The sequence below is a fragment of the Pelmatolapia mariae genome, linkage group LG23 (assembly GCF_036321145.2).
Source record: "Pelmatolapia mariae isolate MD_Pm_ZW linkage group LG23, Pm_UMD_F_2, whole genome shotgun sequence".
NCBI classification, from domain to species: Eukaryota; Metazoa; Chordata; class Actinopteri; order Cichliformes; family Cichlidae; genus Pelmatolapia; species Pelmatolapia mariae.
Genome location: NC_086246.1, coordinates 48365245 through 48390549, shown reverse-complemented (window position 1 = coordinate 48390549; position 25305 = coordinate 48365245). Strand labels below are relative to the sequence as shown.

Below are 25305 nucleotides of genomic sequence, written 5' to 3'. Positions count from 1 at the left end.
GTACCGGGAGCTTCACCCCTACATGACCCCGCACTGTGAACAGGGGTGTGTGTGGGGGGGCTCCGGGGGGGTACCCAGACCAGGACTCACACTAACAATTAGGTAAACACTGGAGAGATCCCTTCACAGGAAGACGGCAAGAGATTAAAAAGAGTGTTTTGCATTTGGAATTGTTATAGGCTGTAGTCACAGATTTAATGGGCTTTAAGCAAAGCCAAATGAGATATTTAATTGGAGTTAATAGCCTACCAAATACAGATTAAGCCGGATGATTTAGGAGCTGGGAAGCAGGTGTTTGTTTTTGGAGTTGTGTGTAGGCTGCAAATAATAAAGCTATTTTTTTTTAAATCGCAGACTATATGAGAAGAAGGTAAAGAATCTGTATCAGATAAGTACAGACCTACAAACTCTAAAGTCAGTAGAGTAATTATTTTAAAATATAAGGATAACGTTACCTATTGTATTTAAACTGGTTGTCATGCGCAAACATATCGCCTGTCATCAATAAAATCCAGCTTGCATTCCCTTCCTAGACGGACCAATCTTTATTAAAGATTGATCTGATTACGCTGCCTATAAATAGGAAGAAGACAACGTGTAGGCTGTAAAACACCTTATTTCTGTCTTTCTGTCGCCAAAGTAAAATTTTACTGTGAAAATATTGCAACACAGCGTCGCTGCAGGAGAGATGTTTCGTCATGATCGTGTTGGAGCTTGATATCGACCACTGTTGTCATTGGGAGAAGCCCTGTTTTTGCCGCCCCCTCCCTCGCTGGGCCCCTGTGTAGAGCCGCCTTGCAGAGAGAGTTCAGTCGGGCTGGGAGAGGAATGTGCTGGGATGCGGAGCAGTACCGACTGTAGGAAATCGACGCAACAACTCGCGCAGTATGGACAGCAATGATCCATATCTACACCTCAGTGAGTACTCTTGAGTTATTTAGCCCGGGTCCGATCTTGCTGCGGTGCTCCCCGCGAAGCCGCTGCATTTTGTTGTGACTTCAGCGGCGAGCGCGTTTGTTTTATGGCGTCTTCTCTCTCCAGTCAGCAAGCGGTGCGCGAAAGTGTTCTCGGACTTTAACCACCAACTGCTGTGTGTAGATCCTGTTGTTACACTTGCTCTTAAATAATCGCTTTAGAACGAATTGAAACGAAAGATGCGGGCACTGCAAAAGTCAGGTGATCATGGCTGTGCCGGTCGGGCAAGGTCAGAGGTTGGCACTTTAATTGCGCTTATGTAATTTATGGTGCTTGTCGCGCGTCTCTTGCTAAACAGTTTGAGACAGAAACACAATTTATTGGTCTGGGTAGGTCGTCAAATCCAGAGAGGGGAAAAGCGTTCAACTGCGCAGAGGAATGGCGGATTTCCACTGATAAACAAACTTATAGGCTCTCTCTTTGTGGTAGAAAGGAGTGCAGCGTGCTAGACGCGCCCTGGTCACCGCCTTGGCCATATTCAACTGAATGACAGCATGATGTGATTTTGCTCAGTAAAGCTGAAATCTGATCTGACTCGGTGACTTTGCCCTTGAACCAGTGGATTGGATTTGTTCTGTTATCCTTCTTGTGGCCGCTTAAAATCATCTGAGACAAGGAAATAGGACGTCTTGGAGCAACACGTGGGACACACTACTTACAGAAGTATCCTGTGCCATTTAAGTGTTTAGTTGAAACCAAATGTGGTCTAATAGGCTTGCGCATATAGTCTCATTAAGTCACACACACTTATCCTATCATGTATTTTAGCACAGTGATTGTAAAACCTAAAAAAAGTGGTTTTACCTGTCTTGTGTGGGAAAAATATAAAATCTAATAGCAGGCTAAGTCTTTGAAGGCAAAACTGTACCGCCTGTTTATGCTATCACAGATATCTTTGCACCATTTGGAGGGGCTGAGTATTGTTTCCATAATGAATGTGGCTCCCAGGGGAATGACATGACATCTGGATAGGAGAGTGTGTTGAGAGAAACCCACAGTGTACAGAAGTATTGGAGCAGTCCCTCAGGGCTAAACTCTTTCTTCTTTCTCTTTAAAGATCTGTTATGATTGGGCAGTAGTGGCATCCTAAGATTTAGATATTAATAGATATTAGCCAATCGTGTTTCTGCATTAAAGTTCCAGTGTGCGATTTAAACACTGTTCTTTTCCAAAATTGCATTGGTCTTGGTTTAAACAGAGAGTCTGTTCTCCACAGTAATGCTGCTGTAGCATTACTCACTACCCGCAAAGGCTAGAGGTCTGTCTTAAACGTGAAATAGTCATAATTTTTGGTATGAAAAAATGAATTATGAATAAATCTTAAAGTAGTTCTCATAAAACAGGATTAGCTGAATCCTCCTCTTCTGGTGCATTCGCTTTTGAATGTTGGTAGTAAAGCCACAGAGCTAAATGAAAACCACAACCACTGAAAGTCATTCCAAATCTTGTTTTGTCTATGTGTTGGCTCACAGCTATGATTTAGGATGCACCAAAGCACGTATGAAAACAGGGCCATAAACAGTACTCGTATTCTGACTTGAAAATGGTCACCCTTTGTAATCTGTCAGGAGCGTGAAGCTGAGGCGAAGCAGTGTGGAGTCAACCCCCCCCCCCCCCAAAAAAAAAAAACAGTCTGGTGATTATGTGCAGATTGCTTCATGATCCACCTCTTCCTCCTCTTGGCTTTTCCCAGACTTGTTATGTTTCAGCAGGTTTGATGCAGGCCTGCTTGGAGCTTAAAGTAGAATCAGCATTTTTTTTCTCTCTCAGCACTTCAGCATTTTTTTATTTTCCGTCAGTGGAAGTGATTCTAGACAAGCTGATGAGCGCTTATTTTGGTACATTTGACGGTGAGAACTTATTTGGCTCACACAACAGGGAGGTCATGACAGAAAGAAGAACTGGATTGAAACCCGGGTGAGGGGATGGATGGGGGTGAGGGGGTGGTTTGAAAACTCATCACTTCCTAGGGATCAACGGTTGACCTCCCAGTGCACGCACAGACAGAAGCAGGAGGACACCCACACACATTCACACACCCATGCCTATTCTTCACAGCTGCGCAGTAGCTTGTATGAGTAACTCCTGTACAACAGACTGTGACTGTGATGGCACGTGACTTAAAGAATGTGAGTTTTACCTTTTGACTGTCAAGTCCCCGCAGTAATAAAACCTCCTCCCCTCCCACTGCTGCAGAATTAAATACACCACACAGGTAGAGAAGGTGTGGCTCTTTGCAGGTATTTGCTCAAGGATCCCATAGCTTGAGACATGCAGTACCTCTGTGTTCACACATTCATTAGCACACAATACCTACAAAAGGTTTATTTTCAGGCACTTTTTAAGTGAGCGTGTGCGTATTTGTGTTTCCGCGTAAAATAGTAAGCTTGCCTTGATTGTGTGTTTGAGTGGGTGCCAATTGTGAGAGCAGGATGAGGGAAAAGAGGGGGCGAAAAGAGGCCATTCTCTGGGCTAATTGCCAGTAATTAGTCATTAGTGAAGAAGGTCAAAGCCTTGATTTAATTCCAGCTTTAATCAAGCAGAGAACCTTCAAAGGCTCACGTGCTAAAGCAATGTTTAGTTATGAGATGTATTGAGCTATTTCTGATTTCAACAACCTATCTAATTTGAGTTTTTAATTTGTTCACTGCTTGGAAGGCATCTTAACATCTGGCTCCTTTTTCCATCTGATATTCAATAAATTGTCATTTCCTGCAACAGCACTTCTCAGTGTGTGCAAGCTTTAAGCTGCACCTGCGCATACAGAACTAAAGCTGTTGATGCATCTGCAATATTATTCCTAGAGGGAACATTACTTGATTACTTAATTGATAGAAAACTGTTTGCCAGCAGTGCTACTATTAGTTTGAGAAATGCAGAGTGGTTCACTCTTACCGCTCTGCTAAAAAGGCTGGAGTGCAGTGAATAATAGTAATAAAGATATGGAATCAAATAAGAATTAGAAAATAGTCACACAGGAAAGTATTTGAGGATTCAATAGTGAAAATGTAGTAATCCGCTTGTGGATTTGTGCAGTTTTATTTTAATTTAATTAAAAAATGCTAAATATGTGTTAAAATCGTCCACTGGAAATAGGCCAAACATTCCCTAGTTTACTACTCACATGATGTGAATTATTTCTTTGTTTTGTCTTTCTTTGTCATTCATAATTGCAGTTAAGTATTTACTGGTGTTTGCACAAAACAGGCAGTTAGAAGCCATAACCTTGAGTTCTAGGCACATTTTTAGACAGAGAGTTGTAAACTCTGACTCTGTAGGCAAAGGTGCTGGAAGTTTCTTAGCTTTACATTTGTAGCCCCAAGTTCTTTTCACCAATCACGTTCAACTTTCAACTGGCAACATTGTTTGCATTTCAATAACTTTTAAACATTTTCTTCAGTTGTGTGCATACAGTCACCTGTGAAATGAACAGGAAGGTTTGACCCGGATTTCCAGTATCCGCTGTTTGGATATCCTCGCCACACAGGAAGCTGCGAAAATTGGCCGTTGGCTTTGCAGGCCAAGTCAGCAGACTAGCTGATGTGTTCCCATGCTGACAGATTAATGTATGTGGAGTCAGTTCCAAAACAAGCACATGCTTAGAAAGTTTAAGCACTGTGGAACTCATTTATACTATTATAGGAGTGTGATTAATTAGCAGAAGTACATAACTCCATAGATGCCAGTTTGACTGACCAGCCAAAATATTCCTCATGGTGCTTTTTTTGTCCTGTGGGTGCAGAAATGGCAGCAACAGGTAACAGCTAAGCACATTAGATCTCATTAAACCTCTCCATGAAGAACATGCTGGAAACCTCGCTTGGTTATTTTTAATGCTTTGAGAGTGCCATTTTAGTGTGCTGCTCCTGTCTCACTTCTACAGAGCATCAACATGTAGCGGAAGCACACATTAATGTAGCATAATTTCCCTTCTCTTTTCTGCTTTTCCACTGTATTTTCCTATAAATGTCTAACCAGCTGAATATGCCACATGATTATGTCCTCAGTGTTGTCAGAAATCACTGCCGGCAGGGAGAGCAGGCCATAAGGAAAACCTTTCTCCTGAGATGACAGTACGCTGATTACATTATTAGAAGTTTAGATTTAAGAATGTAGCCTAAATTTAGGGCTGCCAATTATCTTCTTCCTGCGCCTTAACAAACCATAATACATCTGTGATTGCTAATTATGGCTCTCGGGGTTAATTTCACGTATTTTATGTGGGCCATGACACACTAATATAACACAGCGTGCTTTTCAGAAGGATTGCATTATTTTAATTTCTCCCTCTGGGATTTCTTAAAGAGACGCTAGCGTTTCTCCTCTTCCGTCATGTTCTCCTCTTATGTGTCGGGCCGCTGAGTCACGGGAGGAGGACAAAGCCAAATGAGTGTCACTGAGAGTATATGGTTACTAGTGGTTCTCCTTTAAACACTGTATAGTCGATCCAATCACTTGCTGGGTAGTCTGCGCAAGAAAGCTCTGAGTTGCGTAAGGCAAATGGATGGACACAAGAAATGGGAAGTTTCTGGTGCCATGTCTCAGTTTGAATATCTGAAGAAGAACATTTGATACATTGGAAGGATAAATTAGAAGGAACACTTTAACATTTACGGGTTGGTCTATTTTGTGGTAATAATAACATGTTGCCTTGCCTCTGTCATCACTAAACAAGTAGACCATCTACTTTTTGCATGCATATTTTTAAGTCTAAAAACAATTACCTGTTTTAAAAGCCTGCTATAGTAGATGCAGTCTTCCACCAAGGGTTACTTTTGCAGATCAAATCCATCTCTGCATGGTTTATTTAGCTTCCCTCAGGATTTCTCATGTATTGTTCCTCGCTGCCTTTAAGTTATATTTTTGGCCTGTGTGTGCATCTGGATTTTCACTTTGCCCTGTGTTTTCCTGGCTATCCTAGAGCACCTAAAAAAGACAATTCCTGACTTCCTGGAATGCTATCACACTTGTTAAACACACAAACATATTCACAGAGGCGACTCAACTGAACATGCTGCTAACAATACCTTTAAGTGTGTATGCTGGCACAATTATTTCACAGCGTGATATGGTGTTAAGTTATTTTTGGCAAGACAAAATAGAACTTCAACCTCTGACCACTTCTTGTCACCCACTCAACACACGTCATTTATAAAACCTGCGAAACAGAAAGAGAATTTGTGATAAATGCTTTAAAAAACAAGGAGAACGTAGTGAAGAAATGTCACTGACATATAATAACCTTTGGACTGTATTAGTGTCTTCATACTGCCTTCCCTTGCTCTTTGGTCTTGAACCCTTTTTAGAGGAAGTAATTGGAAACGTCTGGTTGTACTGTACTTTTAAACAACCCCTTCCACCATGACCTCCCCCAACCGCGCCCCCCTCTGGCCAGACCTCCTGGTTGTACCACTACAACAGGTGTTTCTGTATAGATAGAGGGGGAGATAAAGAGAGAGGAGAAACATGAGTTGAGTGGGCGGTAGAGGAGCTGATTTGTGCTGCAGTCGGGCAGCAAACAGTTCCTGTGGGATTGATCTCTGGGGAAGGATAATCTGGGTAATCCTATAACCGGCGCTGTTGGACTCCGCCTCTTTTGCTCTTCACGGAGGCCCCCCCATCCCTCCCTCTACACGCCGACCCTTCCGTCGCGTTCTTCTCTGAAAAGTGCTCGATTGAGCATCCACCAAGCCAGCACTTTGAGTCTGACACCTGGTCCTGAGCGACTCGTGGTCTTCCAGCGCTACCATTAGGGCCTGAAGACATGTGGCATCCAGTGGCATCACCTGGAAGTGGGGGCAGCCCTGGAAGGGAAATAGGTTATGGTCACTGTGAGTAGCTGGGTTTTGTCTTTGTGTGTGTGTGTGTGTGTGTGTGTGTGTGTGTGTGTGTGTGTGTGTGTGTGTGTGTGTGTGTTATTGGAAATAGAATCATTCTGATGCAACGCGTCTCTTCTGTGGGTTTCAACAGAAGTGAAGCTTGAGCACGAAAAGCTAGTGGTGCACAGATGCATTTGAGTAATGCCTCTAATCCCTGTGCACTCTTTGATGAAGTTATTTTGAATTTCTTTCTTCCGGGGAGAAACCAACAACTCTCATGGCAATTGCATCTGCAGATCGTTAAACCCGTTTTTTTCTTTTATATATTCTTCTCTCACCCATGTTGTATATATCCCTCGCTAAAAAATAACGAAACATTTAATTATTTTTTTTAAGCAAGGAACTGCATCTTTAAATCTATTTCCAGGATATTCGCTGCTAACAGATTAGTTCCTGCTTTTATCATCACTGGGTCATTTTAACAAGTTGTGGCAGGTACAAGGTTTTCCAGTTGGAGATCGGGATCTAGAACTAGTGACTCACTTGAATTCTCAGATGAGTTCAGCGGGGTTGTCACTCAGTCTAAAAGGATGCTTCCAGCTCTCTTTGCCTTGTCCTTCACTGTCTCTTTATCCCTCAACACTTGTCCCTTCCTATTAGCCCTCTTCATCACGCTTTCTTTCTCCATTTGTGTCTCACTGCCTGTCACCTTTCCATCAACAGCCTCAGTGATGTGTTTGTTTCCTTTCTATCCTTCCTGAAGAGGTGTGGGAAGCATTGGTGTGAGCCATTAAGTGGCTTCTCTGTCTAGAGAATATGTATATCTGCAAATTGTGCATTTTAGAGCACCCTTGTGTTTTTGAGTGTCCTTGAGAAACAAATTCTCCTGAAAAAGTTGTTCAGTGGATTTTCTTGGCCTGGGTGGAAGTATGGTCTGAGGACAGTAATATAGTCTAATACAGACTTTTAAACCTGGCAGTCCAAGTGTTTTATGTTCATGGTTATGCTTATTATGGGAGGTTGGCCCTTTCTGTTCTGGTCATTCATTAAAAGCACCGCAGGACATTCGACAAAGCTGTGATTAAATCCATATTATGCTGAGCTTCAGCTATGTTGATGAAATACAGTGTTGCCTATTTAATATTAGGAGCAATTCAATAAAACTTAAACAAACAACAGGACTATAGCTTAATAAATGCTGGCAGTTTTGCATGTTTTTCAACAGTCCAGTACAAATTGATTGATATGGCATTAAACCGGAGCCACCATATGGTTTCATATTGATTTTCCTTGTCTGAAAAAGCGATTAGTTTATAGGAACTTTTAAAGCAACCAAGCACTGGGTTTAAATAAATTTGATTCCATGCTAACTTTAAAGATATTTCTGTTATTTGATTTTCACATTTCAGTTGCTTTGGCAACGTGGAGTAAATCATAGCTAAGAATAATTTTTAGAAGATTAAAGGAAAATGGTGAAATGCTGCTTGTAGTTAAAGGGCTACAGTGTAGTTATTCTGAGGCAGCAAATCCTTTTTTTTGAAAACTTTATTTTGTTGTGCTAAATGTGTGTGTCTTGCCATCATGCCCGAATAACCAGCAGCTTGCCTGACTTTAGCAGTTAACTTAGCATGGCTATGGCTTAGAAGCTTAATCCTATCACTACCTCGCTTCTTGTCATTTAGCATTTTTCTTCTCATTTCCCGATTGGTCTTTTTATGTTTCTGTATATGGCCACAAGGAACACATTGTTTTTCATGTGATACGGTACCCCAAGACCAGACTGCGTGTGTTAACTCTAGCTGCTAAGCTGGTGTAAGTCCGACTGTCTTTCTAGGATCCAGAAAGCTGGTGTAAGTGTCGTCCTCTTTCTAGGATCTGTCTTCAGTTCAAGAGGTCAGGTCGGCCTGTTCGCACTCCCAGAGTCGCAGCATGAGATGAATGGGTTTGTGTGTATTTTGTGTGTCCGTGTGTGCATGTCAACAGCACATGGCTATATCTCCATTGCCCCCTGTAACAGTGAATGACTACTTCTAGGAACTAATTTGAGTTACCTCAGCAGGCGAAGCCAAAAGGGCGGATGCCCGATTTGCATTGGGACTTTCGGCCCAGCTGTTTGTTTGTTTTCCAGGACTGCTTGGTCAGCCTGTTCTGTGTTAGCTTGTGTTGTTTAAGTTCCAAACTTTTATCACTTGCAAAACAGTCTTTATCTTGTCCTTGTCTCAGTTATGGGCTCCTCATCGATTCTCTGTGGGCCTGTGTTTAAAAAAAAAAAAGGTCCCAGTGGCAGGTCTGTGTTTGATTTAAGAGAACTACGAACGTGGTCCGCCTGTGGGAAAACAATATATGTACTTTCCAAACAATTTGCTTTGCTTGTATGAATGCTTGCTATAGAGAAACTGAAAGAAATGGGGGAAAGAGTTCATTCCTCTTCTGTTCAGAAGTATATTTGATTTCACTGGAGGGTTTCACAGGGCAGAATTTGGGGTCAGAGAAGTTTGCTATCTGAAGCCCTTATGTTGTCACAGCCGTAAGCCTTTATGGACACAACTTTTTTCCCCCACACTTTTCTTTATGTTTCCAACAAGACAGGAATGATACACAACTGTAACATCTGTTCTGCTGGTAAAATGAGCGGTATTAATTTTGGCTGACAAAGCAGTACGAAAATGGAACAGGTGTCCTTGAAGCAGCTTTGGACAGAGTGTTGCTTATGTAACAGTGGACTGTATCTTCATTTTCTATCACCAGCAACCATTTGTATCTCCTAAAATCACAGCTGTGCAGAAAATAAACAGGGGCTTTTCTCAACTCATGATCTAATGTCCTCGCCCAGGCGGGGCGATTAGGAGTGTGTGGTGGTAGTGTTAGTGGAGTCATGAGGGCTGGGAAGAGAAGGAGAGCAGTGCCCTCCCCCAGCCATCCATCCAGCCATCCGTTGCTACCTTCTTCCTCCCTGGGTCTATTCGGCTCTCAGTCCCCTCCTCCCCGGGCCTCCCACCTTCTTGACAGCTGGCCTGCTGAGCTGCACATACTTACCCGGGGATAAGAGGATTTACTGACACAATTGATCAGACATCAACCTCATTTAGTCAAGAAATGAATGTTAAAAGGGTGGTGATTTTTATGCTGGTGTGTGCAGACAATTTGAGGGGGGTTTTCCCCCCTCTTTTAGTGTGAGCGAGTATGTGCGCATGCAAGGAGTGAGTGTGATGGTTCGCAGCCAGCGCAAATGAGCCGGACTGGCAGCGCGGAGATTTCTTAATTACATGTTCACTGAATCTAATGAGCTCCTCAGGCTGTCCGTCTGATTACCTCAGGATTGCATTCTGTTCTATGTCATTTGGTCACGGCACTGTCATCTACAGACTTTAACTCATTTTGCATGAAAACACATATAGAATAGACGGGTATTGAACAAATCCATGTACATGCTGAGGATTCCTTTTTGTTGGGGTTCATGTGATAGATATTGAGGTTTATCTTGTCATTTAGGAGTGGGTCTGCTGCTCCCACCCCGTCATCCCCTCACTGTGCACTCCCAGTGCTGGTCTGCTCTCCAGACGGGAGATATTATTAGTTTGGTCTTATTGAATTACTACTCAGTGCAGCGCTCCATCCAGTTACAACCCAGTAATTAACTGCAAGGGATTTAGAGGGTTTGTGGTTTGTGATGTTTCTTTAAACCTGTTGATCATCAGATCAATGTGATGTATTTGTGGCTTTGGGTATTCCTTCCTTTGGCTTTCAAAGTAAATATGATCATCTGACACAGCAGAGGCAGTTTGATGATGATGTTTGAATCTTTTGCATGCAAGGGAACAGAATAATGTGATCTTGTTAAGCTCAGTAAAGGTCATATTAAGAATTATTGTTAGTATTCACTGGTCTGGTTAAGTGGTTAGTCTATAAAAATGCCTTGGAGGAGAAAAGTACTAATCCCAATTTTCCAAAGACCACAGGAAAAACAGTCAATCTTGATGTGTGTGGACATGGTTTGTACAGGTTAGTTTAATATAACCCTACCGCGATCGGTTTGTTATTGTTGATAACTGTGCAATCACTCTACATTCAAAGATCTTTCAAACACAATAAGCATATCAAAAGGGAGCTAATATGAAAATAGGCTGCTGTGCTGTAAAACTGTATGGGTTACATTTCTTGCTAAAAGTAGCTGTGATTTACACTGGGTCAATTTTTAGGAGCCTTTCATCACAAAGTCAGATCAAGCTGTATTTTAGCAGGTTATTGTGCGAGTCCTGCATCCCCCTCAGTGCAGTAATTTCTGGGAACGATCAGTAGAGACCTGCGCTGCTGCAGACAGAAAACTCTTTTGAACTTGGCTCAAGAGTTTGGTAACAAGTGACCTTTGATTTGCGACACTAGTGTTCAAAGGTGCCCTTCACTGCTCTGTTTGTTTGCTCTCAGATAGATGCTTGAGTTGCTGAAGCGTTGCATAGGTTTAGGCAAGACTGAGAGGGAAAAGTTAAATGACATATTTGTGAATGCTGCAGACTGCTAATGTACATTTCTGTGCCACGAAATGAATGGCAGGATTATGGTCAAATATAGTCTGTGCATTTAAGAGTCTTTGTTGTGGAGGTGACTTAGATTGGACTGCCGGTTGAGGCGGGTCATTCAAGGATAGGCTTCTTTGAGCCACTCGGGGCCCATTTGTGCTTCCTCCACTGAGCATGTTGGCCTTCTTACACACGGACACAAAACACGCACACGCCCTTCCCAAAGCATGCTCACCTCTCGAGCAATTCCCTTTTAGGCATCCCACCAGCTGACTGTCCATGTACTTTTCTTTTCCCCTGTGTAATGCAGCCACGAACACGCTCAGATCTGGGCGAAGATTTGTCGTTAGTGTTGTGTCAAACATGTATGTTGTTTTTCAGAGTTTAAATGGACCCTGTCTCCAGACAAGCAGGAAATTTGAACATTCAGGTCACAAATAGAACTGCAGTGTAGAAATTCTGTTCAGGTTTTTCTAGTTACAACTTCTCTATCCACCGATCTACCTACTTTACTTTTCATTTCTCTCCATATTTTCATCCTCATACTATCTTTTACATCTAGTCTTGCTGGTCTTCAGAGCGTGTTGCTAAACTATTGGCTGCTGGAGTACCCTGTTGCCATATCTCCCACTCTGTACTAGAATAGAATGGATCTTTATGAACCCCAAAGGGAATTTGTCATGCACATAAAAGAGGGGCCATTGCACGAAATCAGACACAGAACATGTTGTACAGTGGACGTCTATTACATAAGAGTGTTGATTGGATGAAAATGCACTCGGAAAAGTTGGGAACACTGCCACATAGTTGAATTTCAATCTATGTAGTGCATTTTGTAACAACCTGGAGTGTGAAGTATATTTCTTTTATCCATTCAGCTCTGTGGGAGAGAGAGGAAGGCCCCAATCCATTTCTGCCTGCCAGGGATCACTCGTGGAGGGCTGGAGAAAGTGGGCGAGTAAAGAAGGGGGTGGAGGATATAGTTTCACTGCTAAACAGGAAGTTGCACAACATCTGTTCCTTTGCGTACAGAGAGGGAGTGAATGGCCAGCTGTGTCTTACTGTGCGTCTTTGTGCAGAAAGTGCTGCGTCCAGCCCGACAATATGACATTATTCCCTTTTTCACAATTTCTTCATATTTCAGCGCAATGGTCTTTCATTACTCAGAGTCACCATTTCCTTTAATGTGGTATAAATGGGCGCTAAAGGTTAAATATCACAGCAACATTTCAAAACTATTTCAAAATGTTTGACATGTTTTTTCAGAGTAATGCCTTAAAACTGAAGTCACAAACTTTCTCAGGTCTAAAAGGTCAAAAACAAATTGTGACACAATTTTTTCCCTCAGAGTCAGATAAACAAACAGATTAGCAGCATTAGCATTTAGCAATTTTTATCAGATCAGATAAGGAAAACCAAGTTTAATTTATATTTGTGTGTTCCATTTTGAGTCACAGTGGCAATGTTAGTAAAGGGGCCTGCAGAAAAAGCGATGACAGCAATGAAATTCAAAATAAATAAGATGATGCGAACTTCAAAAGCAGAGATTAGAAATCATAATTACAGACCAAACCATATGTATAGGATGTTTTCATTCAGTGGGAGCAGGAAAACTCTTGTTTTAGGCTGATACTTTTGGTGAAATCTAAAATGCACTAAATAAATCTAAAAGCCAGGAAAAAGAACATGCTTTTGAAAGAGTGCTGACAAGTACATACAATTCAGATTTTGTGTAATTATGACATACAGGAGGAGCTGAGATGGCTCTTTAGATTTAAGATTATCACACAGACTAGTCACAGCGAGGTCTAGGTCATAGCTGATCCTTTTTTTTTTTTTTTTTTTTGTACTGTTGATTAGTTGTCAGATTCTTTTCTGTGGTAAATCATTCTTAAAATGGTGAAAATGTCCCTTTCCCTTCTTTTAAGATTTTTCTAGATGTCTTGTTTTGTCTGGTCAACAGTACAGCAATCCTTAGACATAATCAGTTTACTGTCACATAAGAAAGGGGGAAGCATCAAATTCTTCACTTTTGAGAAGCTAGAACCTGCAATTTATTGGTAACTGTGTGTTAAATGAGACTTCACAATAAACCAAGCAAACAAATCGACTCATGGAGCTCTTGGTGCCCGGCTAATCTCCAGCATCTCAAGGGTCATGCTGTAGTCACGCTGTTTTTGACTCATGATTTTAATTGATCACTAGCATTTTCTTGTTATTTACAGTATTTTTAGCAACTTTTCAGATTTGTTTACAACCATGAATCTCTACTAAATGAACTTTCAAGTGATAAAAGACTCCATTATTATCTGTTGGAAAGTGCACAATCCATAATCATCTTTTAAACTTTCAACTTTCAAGTTAAATAAGTGTATTTTTTGACATTGGAGATCTAGGTTATGAGTAGTTGTGACAAAAAGACATCAAACCCTCCCTTGGGGCTCTCTCCGGGCACCCGGTTCGGCTTTGATTCAGGACAAAAAAAAAAGACCTTTGAAGATTATAAGAAACCCAAAACACAGGTGCTGTTCATTGCGTGTCTGTGCAATCATGCCACAACCCAGCTTTATAGACGCACACGGGACACAAGAATGTGACATTTAACTAAGAACAGTGGTGCAAAGCCCAGTATCACGCTGAGTTTGTGTGTGTGTTTGTGTGTGTAAATGGAGGCAGGGGATATACACTGACAAAAAAACCAAAACTTCTGCAGGCTTATCCAAATGTTTATGTGCATATGGTGGTCTGTCACTCTTCATCAGTAGCATTTTACTCAAGAAAACCCAGTTTTGTTCGCGTCGTTGAGTCATCACCATTAGCCCAGAGGGGTACTGCTTATTGCATCTGTCTGTATTATGATAGCCTTTGGCATTTGTAAATATAATTTATGTGTAAAGATGTGTCTTTTTTCCCTTGCTCGTACATACCATATGTATATGATGGTATTTGCTGAATTTGTATTGCTCGCAGCTACAACACATGCATGAAATTACACACCATGCCCTGTTACCCAGCTGACTGACAGCTTTTCTAAGTAGGTCATCTATGTAAATGCCAGCCTGTCAGTTTACATCAATGGCCGCTGAGCAAAGTCAGCATCCTGTGACCAAAATCAGATGGGCTTCACTCTGTGTCGCTAAATTTACACTCCAAAAGGACACATGGCACCACTGGCCAACAATATATAACCCAAACCTGGATTCTAATTAGATAACATCATCATTTTGTCAGTTGCTAGACTTTACGTTTTAAAGTGTGATTATTTAGTGTATCCATTCATGTGGAACCTCTAAACTGGTTCGAACCTTGAAGCTAATTTTTATACAAATGTATCAAATGACTAATGGTAATGTAGAGACGTCCTTTTTGAACAATCCACTTATTTCCGTCATCTGACTGTAGAGCATTATCCTGATCATCAGTTTGGTTTTATCCTCCACAACTTTACTGTTCAGGTAACTCTTCGTTCTATAAATATTGTTTCAGAAAAAAAAACACTGAACACATCGGCTCAGTACCAAATGACAAACTATAGCAGAGCCAGATTTATTTATTTTTTCTCCAAGTTGGTGGAGACTTGATAGCTAACAAGGGTTTGATGTGGTTTAATTTTATTTTAATTTATTCGCCTCTGTTTATTAGTTTTATGTCTATTGTATGTGTGATTCAGCAAATCTGTGGTGTCGAGTTCAGCTTCATGAAGTCAGACAAGTCGGTATTGGTTTCAAACTTGTTACACTGTCAGCCAATACCCCGAAAGTCATGCATTTTAGATTCAAGCAGTTTATTTTGGATGCAGCTAAAAACTGGCCTTGGGTGGATATTTTGATTTTCGTAATACACAAAATTCCCAGATTAATAGGTCATTCCTAGGACCAAAGTTAGCAGAGATACAGTACTGGGTTATATAATGTTTCTGTTATTCTGCCGCTGTGTATATACATAAATATTAGAATCGCCTTTGAATAGTCTGCTGTTCAAGTGGCTTTAGATAGTGCCTATGACAAGCAGTGTCAACTTCACAAAGAAAGCATGTGTGGTAGCATGGATGCATTTGTTTGTGTAGGTGTACCTTCCTAATTCCTTTATTCCTAACTCCTAAATCCAAAGCATTTGCTTGTTCTTTTCAACATGCACCTTCTTCCTTTCCAGACTCTACAGGGCCGATGAGTACAGCCCACACCCACCCCCCTTCGATGGGCAGCATGGTGGGTCACCCATCAGTCATCAGCACCTCCAGGCCCTTACCGTCCCCCATGTCCACCTTGGGCTCACCAATGAACGGCCTGGCCTCTCCCTATCCAGTTATTACATCTTCCCTGGGCTCGCCCTCTGTATCGCTGCAGTCTACTCCCAACATGAACTTTGGACCACTCAGCAGTCCACAGGTGAGACATGTGGGGGTGTTTGGTTGTCAGAAGATGACAATGAATTGTTATTTCCCTAAATGGCTTGAGTGGAAAAGTTGCTTTTGTGTATCCATGAAATTATAATGACAGGATTATTATTTTTTTGCATTTATATTTGAAATGTTTGTTCTTCTTTCACCATTCCGTGTCAAAGCTAATTCTTAAGGCAGGTAAAAGTAAAAAAAAAATATGCACCACTCAGAACCCCATTTGGAAATACCAGAGAATGTGTTTTGAAGCAGAGTTTGTGTGTTTTAAGGTAGTGAAGAATGCAAATACTACTTTCTAGAACTGTTACTTTTGGCAAGGCGCACATGTATTAAATAACATGTTTTTCGGTGATCATGTGCCTTTATTGCTTGGGATCTCCTCCAGCAGACAGGACTTTGAAGGTTAGCCATATCCAATGTGTTTGGCAGGCATAACTTGGCTTTACTCTCACTCTTTTACCCTTCTGCTGACCTTTAAACTTTTCTCCCTAAAGGTCATCCATGAGTTCTGAATTACTACACTCATGGAAGTGGACATATAAGACACAGTATGACTATTAGCCCCTTAATGGATTCCTGAAAGACAGAGAAAAGGCAGCCTAATTTTTCCTGGTTTCTCCTTCTTCCTTTGCGGATATTTCTATTTATTTGTTTTACTTTTTTCTGCTCATTTAGGTATATACTAATAATACCAAGGCTCTTTACGTCACAGGAGCTCTGTTGCACTTTTTAAGCTCAGTGATTTGACAGTCAGCCATACAAACAGAAACAAAGATGTTTGGATGCACGTGGTGCTTTCAAGGCTAGATTCAGGACAGTGCTGTTGGGAATAGCAGGCGATGATATACATTTTATGATAGGGATTTTGGCTTTTTCGCTGCATGCCAAAAACAAAGCTGCTGGCAGGTTTTTTATCATGTAATGTATGTTTTTCATGGAGTGAAGATCACGAACATGACAGTGTTAGCAACATGGGGCAACATAGGCAAATTCATGATTACAGCTTAAAGTCTGGTGAAATCATTATTTTAATTACAAGGAGAAATTATGTGTAAATTTGATTTATTTGGATGATTGTGACTGACTTTGTTTTACATCATCACATTTGCTTTGGAGTAGCTGATAACTGATTTTCTGATCAGTTAAATAATCAGTGATTTAATGAATTCATCAATCAGCAAAAATTTACTCAAAAAAATCAATTTCACTTTACAGAAATTTTTACATATAAATTTAAAAAACAAACACATGCATCACTCAGTAAACCTTGCATGTCTCATGCAGTATTTTCTTCATACCATGTGTTGAATAAAAAATGTATGAAGCATCAATAATCCATATGCAGTGCTCGTAGCCGTTTTCTACAGCATCCTGTTGTCTGTGTAAAGCTGCATGTTGTCTAAACGACAGTTTAAAAACACTTACTTTTTAAGGTCATGCAAAATTAATTATGAAAACTGTATGCTACGCTGAATAGCTGCTCACTACAGACTCGCCAATAAGCGAGCACGCTGTTGCTGAAAGCTTATTTAGGGTGTGACCGTCTCCCTGCAGGCAACCAGCATGCTGACATTAAACTGAATGACGGCAAAAAGAAACACTTGTGTGATGGTCTCTGCTGCAAATTCATGGATATAGAGTCCTAAGTTCAGACTGCTATTGGAGAATATTGAGAGTGCACTTTGTAAATAAGTGATAGGATCTGTCAGAAGGATGTCCTATACTGTATATCATGCTGCATCATATAGTACAAGGTATATGTAGGCCAGGCTTGTTTTTTTCTGGTTGGAATCTGGAGATCACGCAAATATGCTTTCCATGTGTCTGGTCTGTGAGAGAGGATCGACAGGATGGACGATGATAAGAGAAAGAAGCAAATATGAAGAAATCAAAGGAGCTTAAGTTGTTGCTCTTTTTTTTTTTTTTTTTTTTTTTTTTTTTTTGGAAACATTTATTTCTAAATTAGCCATACTTTGTGGTTTGGAGTCTTGATGTACCATATTTGGGAGTTACTTGTATATCTCGTGGGGTTCCTTGGGATCAGGTGCGAAACCCTACGTTGCAGTAAGAGATATAAATCATGTCAATTAAAGTGTGCATTATTGTGCATCTACTTGGGATTAAAAGCTGCTGTAAGCAGATGATGTAAAAAAAAATGGCAGATAAAATACATTTGGCCTTCATTAGAGGTCTAACAGAAATGCCAACTGTCATCACAAAGCATGAAATTCACCATGAGTTCCCTCTGCTGCTGAGTTTGAGAACTGCACCTGCTCCACGTGACTCCCCCTTCCTGCGACTCTCCCTGTCAGCAAACATTAAAAAACCTGTATGACAGGCCTCAGCCCCTCCTACAGGCTGAGCATGTGATCATACCAAGACACTTTCACAATAAAGTGCGTGGGTGGGGAAACAAAAAAATATGAGTGAGCGGAAGACAAAATGAGAAAATAGGGGAAGGGAGAGAGTGTCATGAGACTACCACAAACTTTTCACTCTTACTTCCCCTCTGCTTCCTCCTCTGCTCTGTTCCGTTCAGCTCTGGCCACCTCAGCTTTAATTCTTTGTTCTCTCTTCTCTCTTCCTGTCATCTGCAGATGAACTCTATGAACAGTGTTAGCAGCTCAGAGGACATCAAGCCTCCGCCGGGCCTACAGAATCTGGGAAACATCAACTACCAATGTACGAGCCCGGGAGGGATGTCAAAGCACATCTGTGCCATTTGTGGGGACCGCTCCTCAGGTAACGTTAGTATGTAAGGACGGAGGAGAGGGATGGGCAAGCATATTTACACTCCCACTCACCACCACAACTCCCCCCACCCAGATGAGAACAGATAGCAGACAAAGACGGACTTGTTTGAAGTCGTTTGTTAAGTGTTTTGTCAGGATTTGTGCCGAATGTTTCTGCAAATATCTTTTATCGGTATGTTGTTACAAGTAGGTTGTCTATTATACAGAAAACAGTTAACACATTTCCAATCCTAATTCTAAAGATGTGCCCAGAAATTAGTCTACAAGCCAGTGCGACGCTTTATGCACTGTGATGCAAGCTGAATAGTGGTCCTAATCAATATTGATCCTGTGGCTTTATTCTCCTCAGGAAAGCACTATGGTGTATACAGCTGTGAGGGATGTAAAGGTTTCTTCAAGAGGACCGTGCGCAAAGATCTCAGCTACACTTGTCGAGATAACAAGGAGTGCCTGATTGACAAGCGCCAGCGAAACCGCTGCCAATACTGCCGCTACCAGAAGTGCCTGGCCATGGGCATGAAAAGAGAAGGTGTGTATGGAGGTTTAGAAAAAGGTTTGTTTAAAATTTTAACAGTATGTGACATTTTGCAGTTAAAAAAAAAATCACATGTGGTTTTGTCTTGTAGTATAACTATAATTTTCAGGTAAATTCAGTTTTGTTTATTGAATGTTCTATATAGCGCCAAATTATGACAAGAGCTCAAGGCGCTTAATATTGTAAGATGAAGACGCTACAAGAATAGAGAAAATCCCAACATTCAGACGTTCCCCTATGAGCAAGTACTTGGCAACAGTGGGAAGGAAAAATGGCAGAACCAGGCTCAGGGAGGGGCGGCTATCTGTCGCGACCGGTTGGGGGGGTTTTGTGTTATCTGCTAATATTACGGATTTTCTAGTTATCAATTCAGGATGTTTAAATGCTGTGTGTTGCATTTTAAATATGTGTTTTTTTTGTGTCTGTGTGCAGCGGTGCAGGAAGAGAGGCAGCGTGGGAAAGAGCGGGGTGAGAATGAGGTAGAATCCACCAGCAGTTTCAATGAGGACATGCCTGTGGACAAGATCCTAGATGCTGAGTTGGCTGTAGAACCCAAAACAGAGACGTACAGCGACGGCAGCCCTGGGAACTCGGTAATTAATACAGGCACTGGTCCATGTCTCTTTCACTGTTTGTATTATGAATCTGAGGCAGTTTTTCTGGGGAGAAACTAGATGCCAAGATGTGCTGTGCTATTAAGATATACTGATCTTATTATAAACATAAACACACAAGCTTGGCTAAATAGTTTTGAGTGTGAAGCTGGGACCGGATGGAATTGGGTCAGTTGAATATAAATAACACAAGCTGAGGAGTTTATGGGAATAAATCTAGGCTTTAGTATTGCTCCAAAATTCTGACAAGCTACTTTGTGCAGTTGTCATAATCTCCTGGGTTAATCTGTTGAGATAATGTAGCCGAGCTGCCGAGTTGCTCTGGTCCAAAACTAACTCTTAAATCTGAGAAGTTAGTAAACAAATTAAGTAAACACTGATTTGGAAATTTACTGGGTATGAGCTCAAGCACTTAAATGAATTTTAAACCTAGAGGTTGGGTAACAGAGCCACAATTTAAAAGCTGTGCGGAACTTGGACTGAATTGTGCTTCAAGATATTTCCCTTCTTCGGTATGTAGAATTTAGGATTGTATTAAAACTACCGCACGCAATGAGAGGAAATTGTTGGTTTAAAAAGAGTCAAAAATAGCCACTGCTGCACCTGGTTACCAGCGGTTGCTAGAAAAAGTTTAGATGTCACTAACAGTGCTTACAATCACATTAAATCGGTCTGGCACTTGTCCTACATGTTCTTCTCCAGACCAATGACCCTGTCACCAATATCTGCCAAGCAGCAGACAAACAGCTTTTCACCTTGGTGGAGTGGGCGAAAAGGATCCCGCACTTCTCCGAGCTCCCCCTCGATGACCAGGTCATCTTACTACGAGCAGGTAGACACGCAAACACAAACCAGTGCATGCGGCAAGCTTATGCTCACACAAATATCAGACCACACACTCATACACAGCAGTTTCCTGCAAGGGTAAACAGTCCTTTATCCTCCCTTTCCCCCCTCACTTTTTGTGTAGTATTTTCATTCAGAGTAGTTGCCGAGCCGATGTCAGGCAGTCTATTTAAGTCTTACACTTGCTCAACACACTTTTTTTTTTTTTTTTGGTAACATCTAGTTTAATGGAGCAGTGAAACCAAAATAACTGGACCATTTGCAAGTCCCAGCAGTGCAGTTTGCTGCCAGTGCTGACCTCTGCTGGGAGAAGATTTAACACATGCCAGGACGATAAAGTGAAAAAGTCACAAAATGGATAATTAATTTTAAGCAAGCAGGGAAATCACAGAACATGTTTTGTGTATTTAATTTACACAAACTAAAGACGGGCTTTAAAGAGACGAGTGGATCGAGATGTCACTCGTTTTTCTTTCTTTTTTTGTGTCCAGGCTGGAATGAGCTACTAATTGCATCATTCTCGCATCGCTCGGTCACGGTAAAAGACGGTATCCTGCTGGCAACAGGTCTTCACGTCCACAGAAGCAGCGCCCACAGTGCTGGAGTTGGCTCCATCTTTGACAGGTAGGAAGGATTGAAAGATGAGGCAAAAAGATAAAGTAATGTGACATTTAGACTGCTTCATGATTAACCTCTTAATTCTGTATATTTTGTGGTTGGAGGCAACCCCCCCCCCCCCCCCCCCCAACACCACCGTTAACCAGCTGTAAATGTTACTAATGTCTTAACTGCATTCATTCAGTGTCTTGTCATTTAAGCTAAGTACATATTTGCATAGAAATGCAAATTCTTTACTGAGAAATTATTCTAATTATTATACTGATTTAATTCAGTCCTATTTTTGTGACTCGTCATTGTTTCTTTCTTGATTTCCTGCAGAGTACTCACAGAGTTAGTGTCTAAAATGAAAGATATGCAGATGGATAAGACGGAGCTCGGCTGCTTGCGAGCAATTGTCCTCTTCAATCCAGGTCAGTCTGGCCTCTTGAGACTGTTACATACCACCCAAAACAACATTTTCACAGACATTTCAGTTGTGTTATTTCACTGCTTATTTTAGTAACTGCAGAATCACTATACTGGATTCATGAAATTCATGTGAACATATTTGTCAAGTGTAATGTTGGTCATCATAATATTATGGCTAGTTGGAGAGACTTTACTGTGCACCCATGTATTCCTAATGGCTCAGTCAGACTAGACTAAAAATAGGACAGTAATCTACTTTATATCAATAAAAATTAGTGTTTGCCTGGTGATTGCACTGATTCTTTTTGCTGATTGCAAGTAGTTGCAGCAACCATTTTCGATTGCACAGGTGATTGCACAGGTGTCTTGGTAGAAGAAAACAACGTTGCTGAGCACCTGTGTCATATAAATCAGTCAATTAACCATCCTGCAGCAATTAGGTCACTATTTGTGGAGGAATTTCTGAATCTCTGTTTAAAATTTATGAGGTTCTGGCTGGACTCTAAATGTAATGATGCATCCAGTTTCCCTTGGAAGCAGGGGCTGGGAGTGACATCACTCCCAAGTTGAGTGTGTTCCTGTAGTGAAGTCAGAAAAACAGGATTTATTTTGTTCCTTAGCAAGTAGAGCCATTCATACCACAATGGGGATACAAGGTAATGTTTGTTTGGGTTTTTTTTGTTTGTTTGTTTTTTAACTGAAAAACACAACAGCAACACATTTATGGTTAGAGCCTGGACGGTGTTCTGTATATGGCTTATTTAGTGAATCAAATATGTACAACAGTATTTTCACAGATTGAAAGTTGAGAACGCTGAAATTCAGACTTATAGCTTCAAATGGAATACACTGAATTTCTGTATTGTTAGACAGCAACAGATTTGGAACAACAGATTTATGATTTTTGCTCACAGTTAACAGCCATATTATCACAAACAGACTGCAGAAAATTGACTCCATTCAATCACAAACTAGCAGAATGACTTGTGTGTTTTGTTTTGGGTCTTTTTTCCAGATGCAAAAGGTTTGTCTAACCCATCAGAGGTTGAGGGGCTGAGAGAAAAGGTCTATGCTTCATTGGAGTCGTATACGAAACAGAAGTACCCGGACCAGCCTGGCAGGTAGGAACTGTTCCATTACAACATCGATCATTTTTAAACACATTGCTGCATTGGTTGTAAAGAATAATAAGGATGGCAGCTTGCATTATATTAGTACACAGCTCTTATGCAAGTAAAACACTTTTGCCTAACCACAACATTACATTTAAAAGGATGTAGGCTGATAACGCTATTTGTAACTGCAAATTGTTGCCATTGATTGTATTTTTTATTTGGGAGCTGATTGAGAGCAAATGGTATTAGAGATAAAAGCACACACTGCAAACTTCCTGAAAAGTCAACACATCACAGCTGAGATGCAGAAAGAACGCTTAAGAATATTTTGGTCACTATTGAGATCACAGTTATTATTATTATTACCCCATGAATATTTCACCTCACTGAAAAAACATTTAATGGTGAAATTATGACATAAAGTGCACATAATTGAAGTGAAAATACTGAATGTGAAGTGAAACTAACATGCCGCAGCCCGGCAGTGAAAAAGATCATCACTGCAACATGTAATACTTTTTCTTGTTTGTTTTCATTAATCTAAATCATAAATCTCTGTGAACAAAGAATTGATTTTTGAAAGGTAAATGTAACACTAGCTTGACTTTCTTTGAAATGGCTAACTATGTACGGTATGTTGTCTCATGAAAAGTGAGATGTTTACAATATTAAAAAAAAATCTTTATATGCACTCACTATATTCTTTATTAGGAACATCTTGCTAGTCCTTTTGGGCCATATTGATATGATCGCTGCATGTCTATGATGGGATTCTCACGTTCCACCACATCCCAAAGGTGCTCTATTGGATTGAGATCCGGTGACTGTGGTGACTATGGTGTTTTATCCTGCTGGAAAAAGCTATCGGAAAATGGGAACACTGTGATCAATAACGATATAGTCAGCACCAATGTTCAGATAAGCAGTGATGTTTAAAGCGATGCTCAGTTGGAGCCCAAAATGTGCCAAGAAGATATCTCCCACACACACACTACCACCAACAGCAGCCTGAATTGTATACAGGGCAGAATGCAGCCATGTTTTCATGGTGTTTGCACTAAATTCTGACCCTATTATTCTAATGTCACAGTAAAAATTGTGACTTATCAAATGAGACATTGTTTTTCCATTCCTCTGTGGTTCAATTTAGGTGGCGCCCTGTCCTCTAGCAGGTGACCCGGTGTGGTCTTGTTGCTGCTGTAGGCCATCTGCTTTAGTTTAATATGTTGTGCATTCAGAGATGCTCCCATGCATATATTTTCTTTTTTGGACTATTCTCTGCAAACCGTAGAGATGATTGTCACCTTTCGTCCTGAACTTCAGCAGGTCATCTTGATCATGTCTACATGCCTAAATGCAGAGTTGCTGCCATGTGATTGGCTGATTAGATATTTGCATTACAAAGCAGGTGAACAGGTGTATCAAACAAAGTGGCTAGTGAGTGTGTGTAAAATATGCCTTTTTTCCTAAAAGCTTTTTTTTTTTTTTTTTTTTAAACAACTTTGAACATGTGTGGAAGTGAGTTTTAAGCTCAGTTGTTCACGCTTCACTATTTGGCACGACTTTTTATTATTCTCAGGTTTGCCAAACTGCTGCTGCGCCTGCCTGCCCTGCGCTCCATCGGCCTCAAATGTTTGGAGCATCTGTTCTTCTTCAAGCTAATTGGGGACACGCCTATTGACACCTTTTTGATGGAGATGCTGGAGGCTCCGCATCAGATCACATGACACACGTCTTCCCCTTTCCCTTGTACATACTCCCGCATCATGAGCAATATGATGATGGAATTAAAAAGACTTGATTGAAATGTAAAACAGCTTATTTTGTACCCATTTAAAAAAAAAAATGCGATTAAAATGTTTTAAAAAAATGTGGTTGTGGGGATGGTGGAGTCATAACACGATAAATTCCAATAAAATTGGTTTGGAATTTTGTAAATAGCTAATTTCAGGTGTTTGTTTCAAAAGCCACCCAATGCAATTTGAAAAAAAAATCATATTTTATTCAAAGCGGAATTGTATAAAACAAAAACCATCCCTGCATTTCTTAATCGTGTCTGAGAATTCTTACAGAATAAAGTTATTTAAAAATGTACATGAAATATTTTGTGCATTGTGTTAATGCCTTATCACATTTTCTTTTATTAGCTGTGTTTGGTATCAAATATAAAGTGAACCTGCTATTTTCACCCCTCGTCCACCAGATGGCGTCCACAGAGTGCCATCAAGACGAGAGACACTGCTTCACAGCATATTTTAGATAGAGCTGTTTGCACGGATTCCTGTATCCTCCTCGTGGCTACGGTCTGTCAGAGTTACATGACTCGTCAGGGCCTCTGCTGGCTTCAACATCACGAACTGCCAGGACCTCATCACAAATACCTTTGATTTCATTAAGACTTCTTGGTGAAGAATCCATGAAGAAATAGGAATCTACAGAGAACAATAAAGAAAATCTACGTCGGAATATGTGCTTATACTTGAATGAGTCAGTATGTTGGCTGATATGTAACAAAATCCGCACGGGTTTGTAGTTGTCCGCAATAGTTGCAACTGGAGCTAGAATATAAAATAGCATACAGCCATATCTTGCTCACATGTTTCAATAGGAAAAATAGATGTTATTTTGCAAAAATCATTGGAATCTCTATGATCCCATTTACTGCCAAGACGGGGCTAAAGTGAAACTTTGTGAAGCCACTAA

The 25305-nt window shown here is 40.8% G+C and overlaps 1 protein-coding gene across 2 annotated transcripts; it reads left to right on the top strand.

Annotated features, from left to right (window-relative positions):
* The first annotated feature begins 752 nt into the window (after positions 1 to 752).
* Positions 753 to 24695, top strand: rxrgb (retinoid X receptor, gamma b). 2 transcript variants are annotated; one of them, XM_063466834.1, is made up of 10 exons: positions 753 to 918; positions 15464 to 15699; positions 18308 to 18452; positions 18813 to 18992; positions 19431 to 19591; positions 20315 to 20444; positions 20950 to 21082; positions 21398 to 21489; positions 22503 to 22608; positions 24182 to 24694. In XM_063466834.1, exons 1-10 carry the CDS (start codon positions 888 to 890, stop codon positions 24327 to 24329), a joined length of 1362 nt encoding a protein of 453 aa, XP_063322904.1. In that variant the 5' UTR covers positions 753 to 887; the 3' UTR covers positions 24330 to 24694. The 2 variants fall into 2 exon arrangements, with proteins under 2 accessions (XP_063322904.1, XP_063322903.1); XM_063466833.1 differs by lacking the exon at positions 753 to 918 and adding an exon at positions 6601 to 6806 and having other exon boundaries at positions 24182 to 24695.
* Positions 24696 to 25305: the final 610 nt, after the last annotated feature.

What these genes read in the sequence shown, in the direction of transcription:
- rxrgb (XM_063466833.1), top strand. Translation starts at nt 6,740, where the DNA reads ATGTGGCATCCAGTGGCATCACCTGGAAGTGGGGGCAGCCCTGGAAGG. An exon ending in GACCACTCAGCAGTCCACAG is followed by an intron (nt 15,700 to 18,307) that starts GTGAGACATGTG and finishes TGTCATCTGCAG; the next exon opens with ATGAACTCTATGAACAGTGT. An exon ending in TTGTGGGGACCGCTCCTCAG is followed by an intron (nt 18,453 to 18,812) that starts GTAACGTTAGTA and finishes TATTCTCCTCAG; the next exon opens with GAAAGCACTATGGTGTATAC.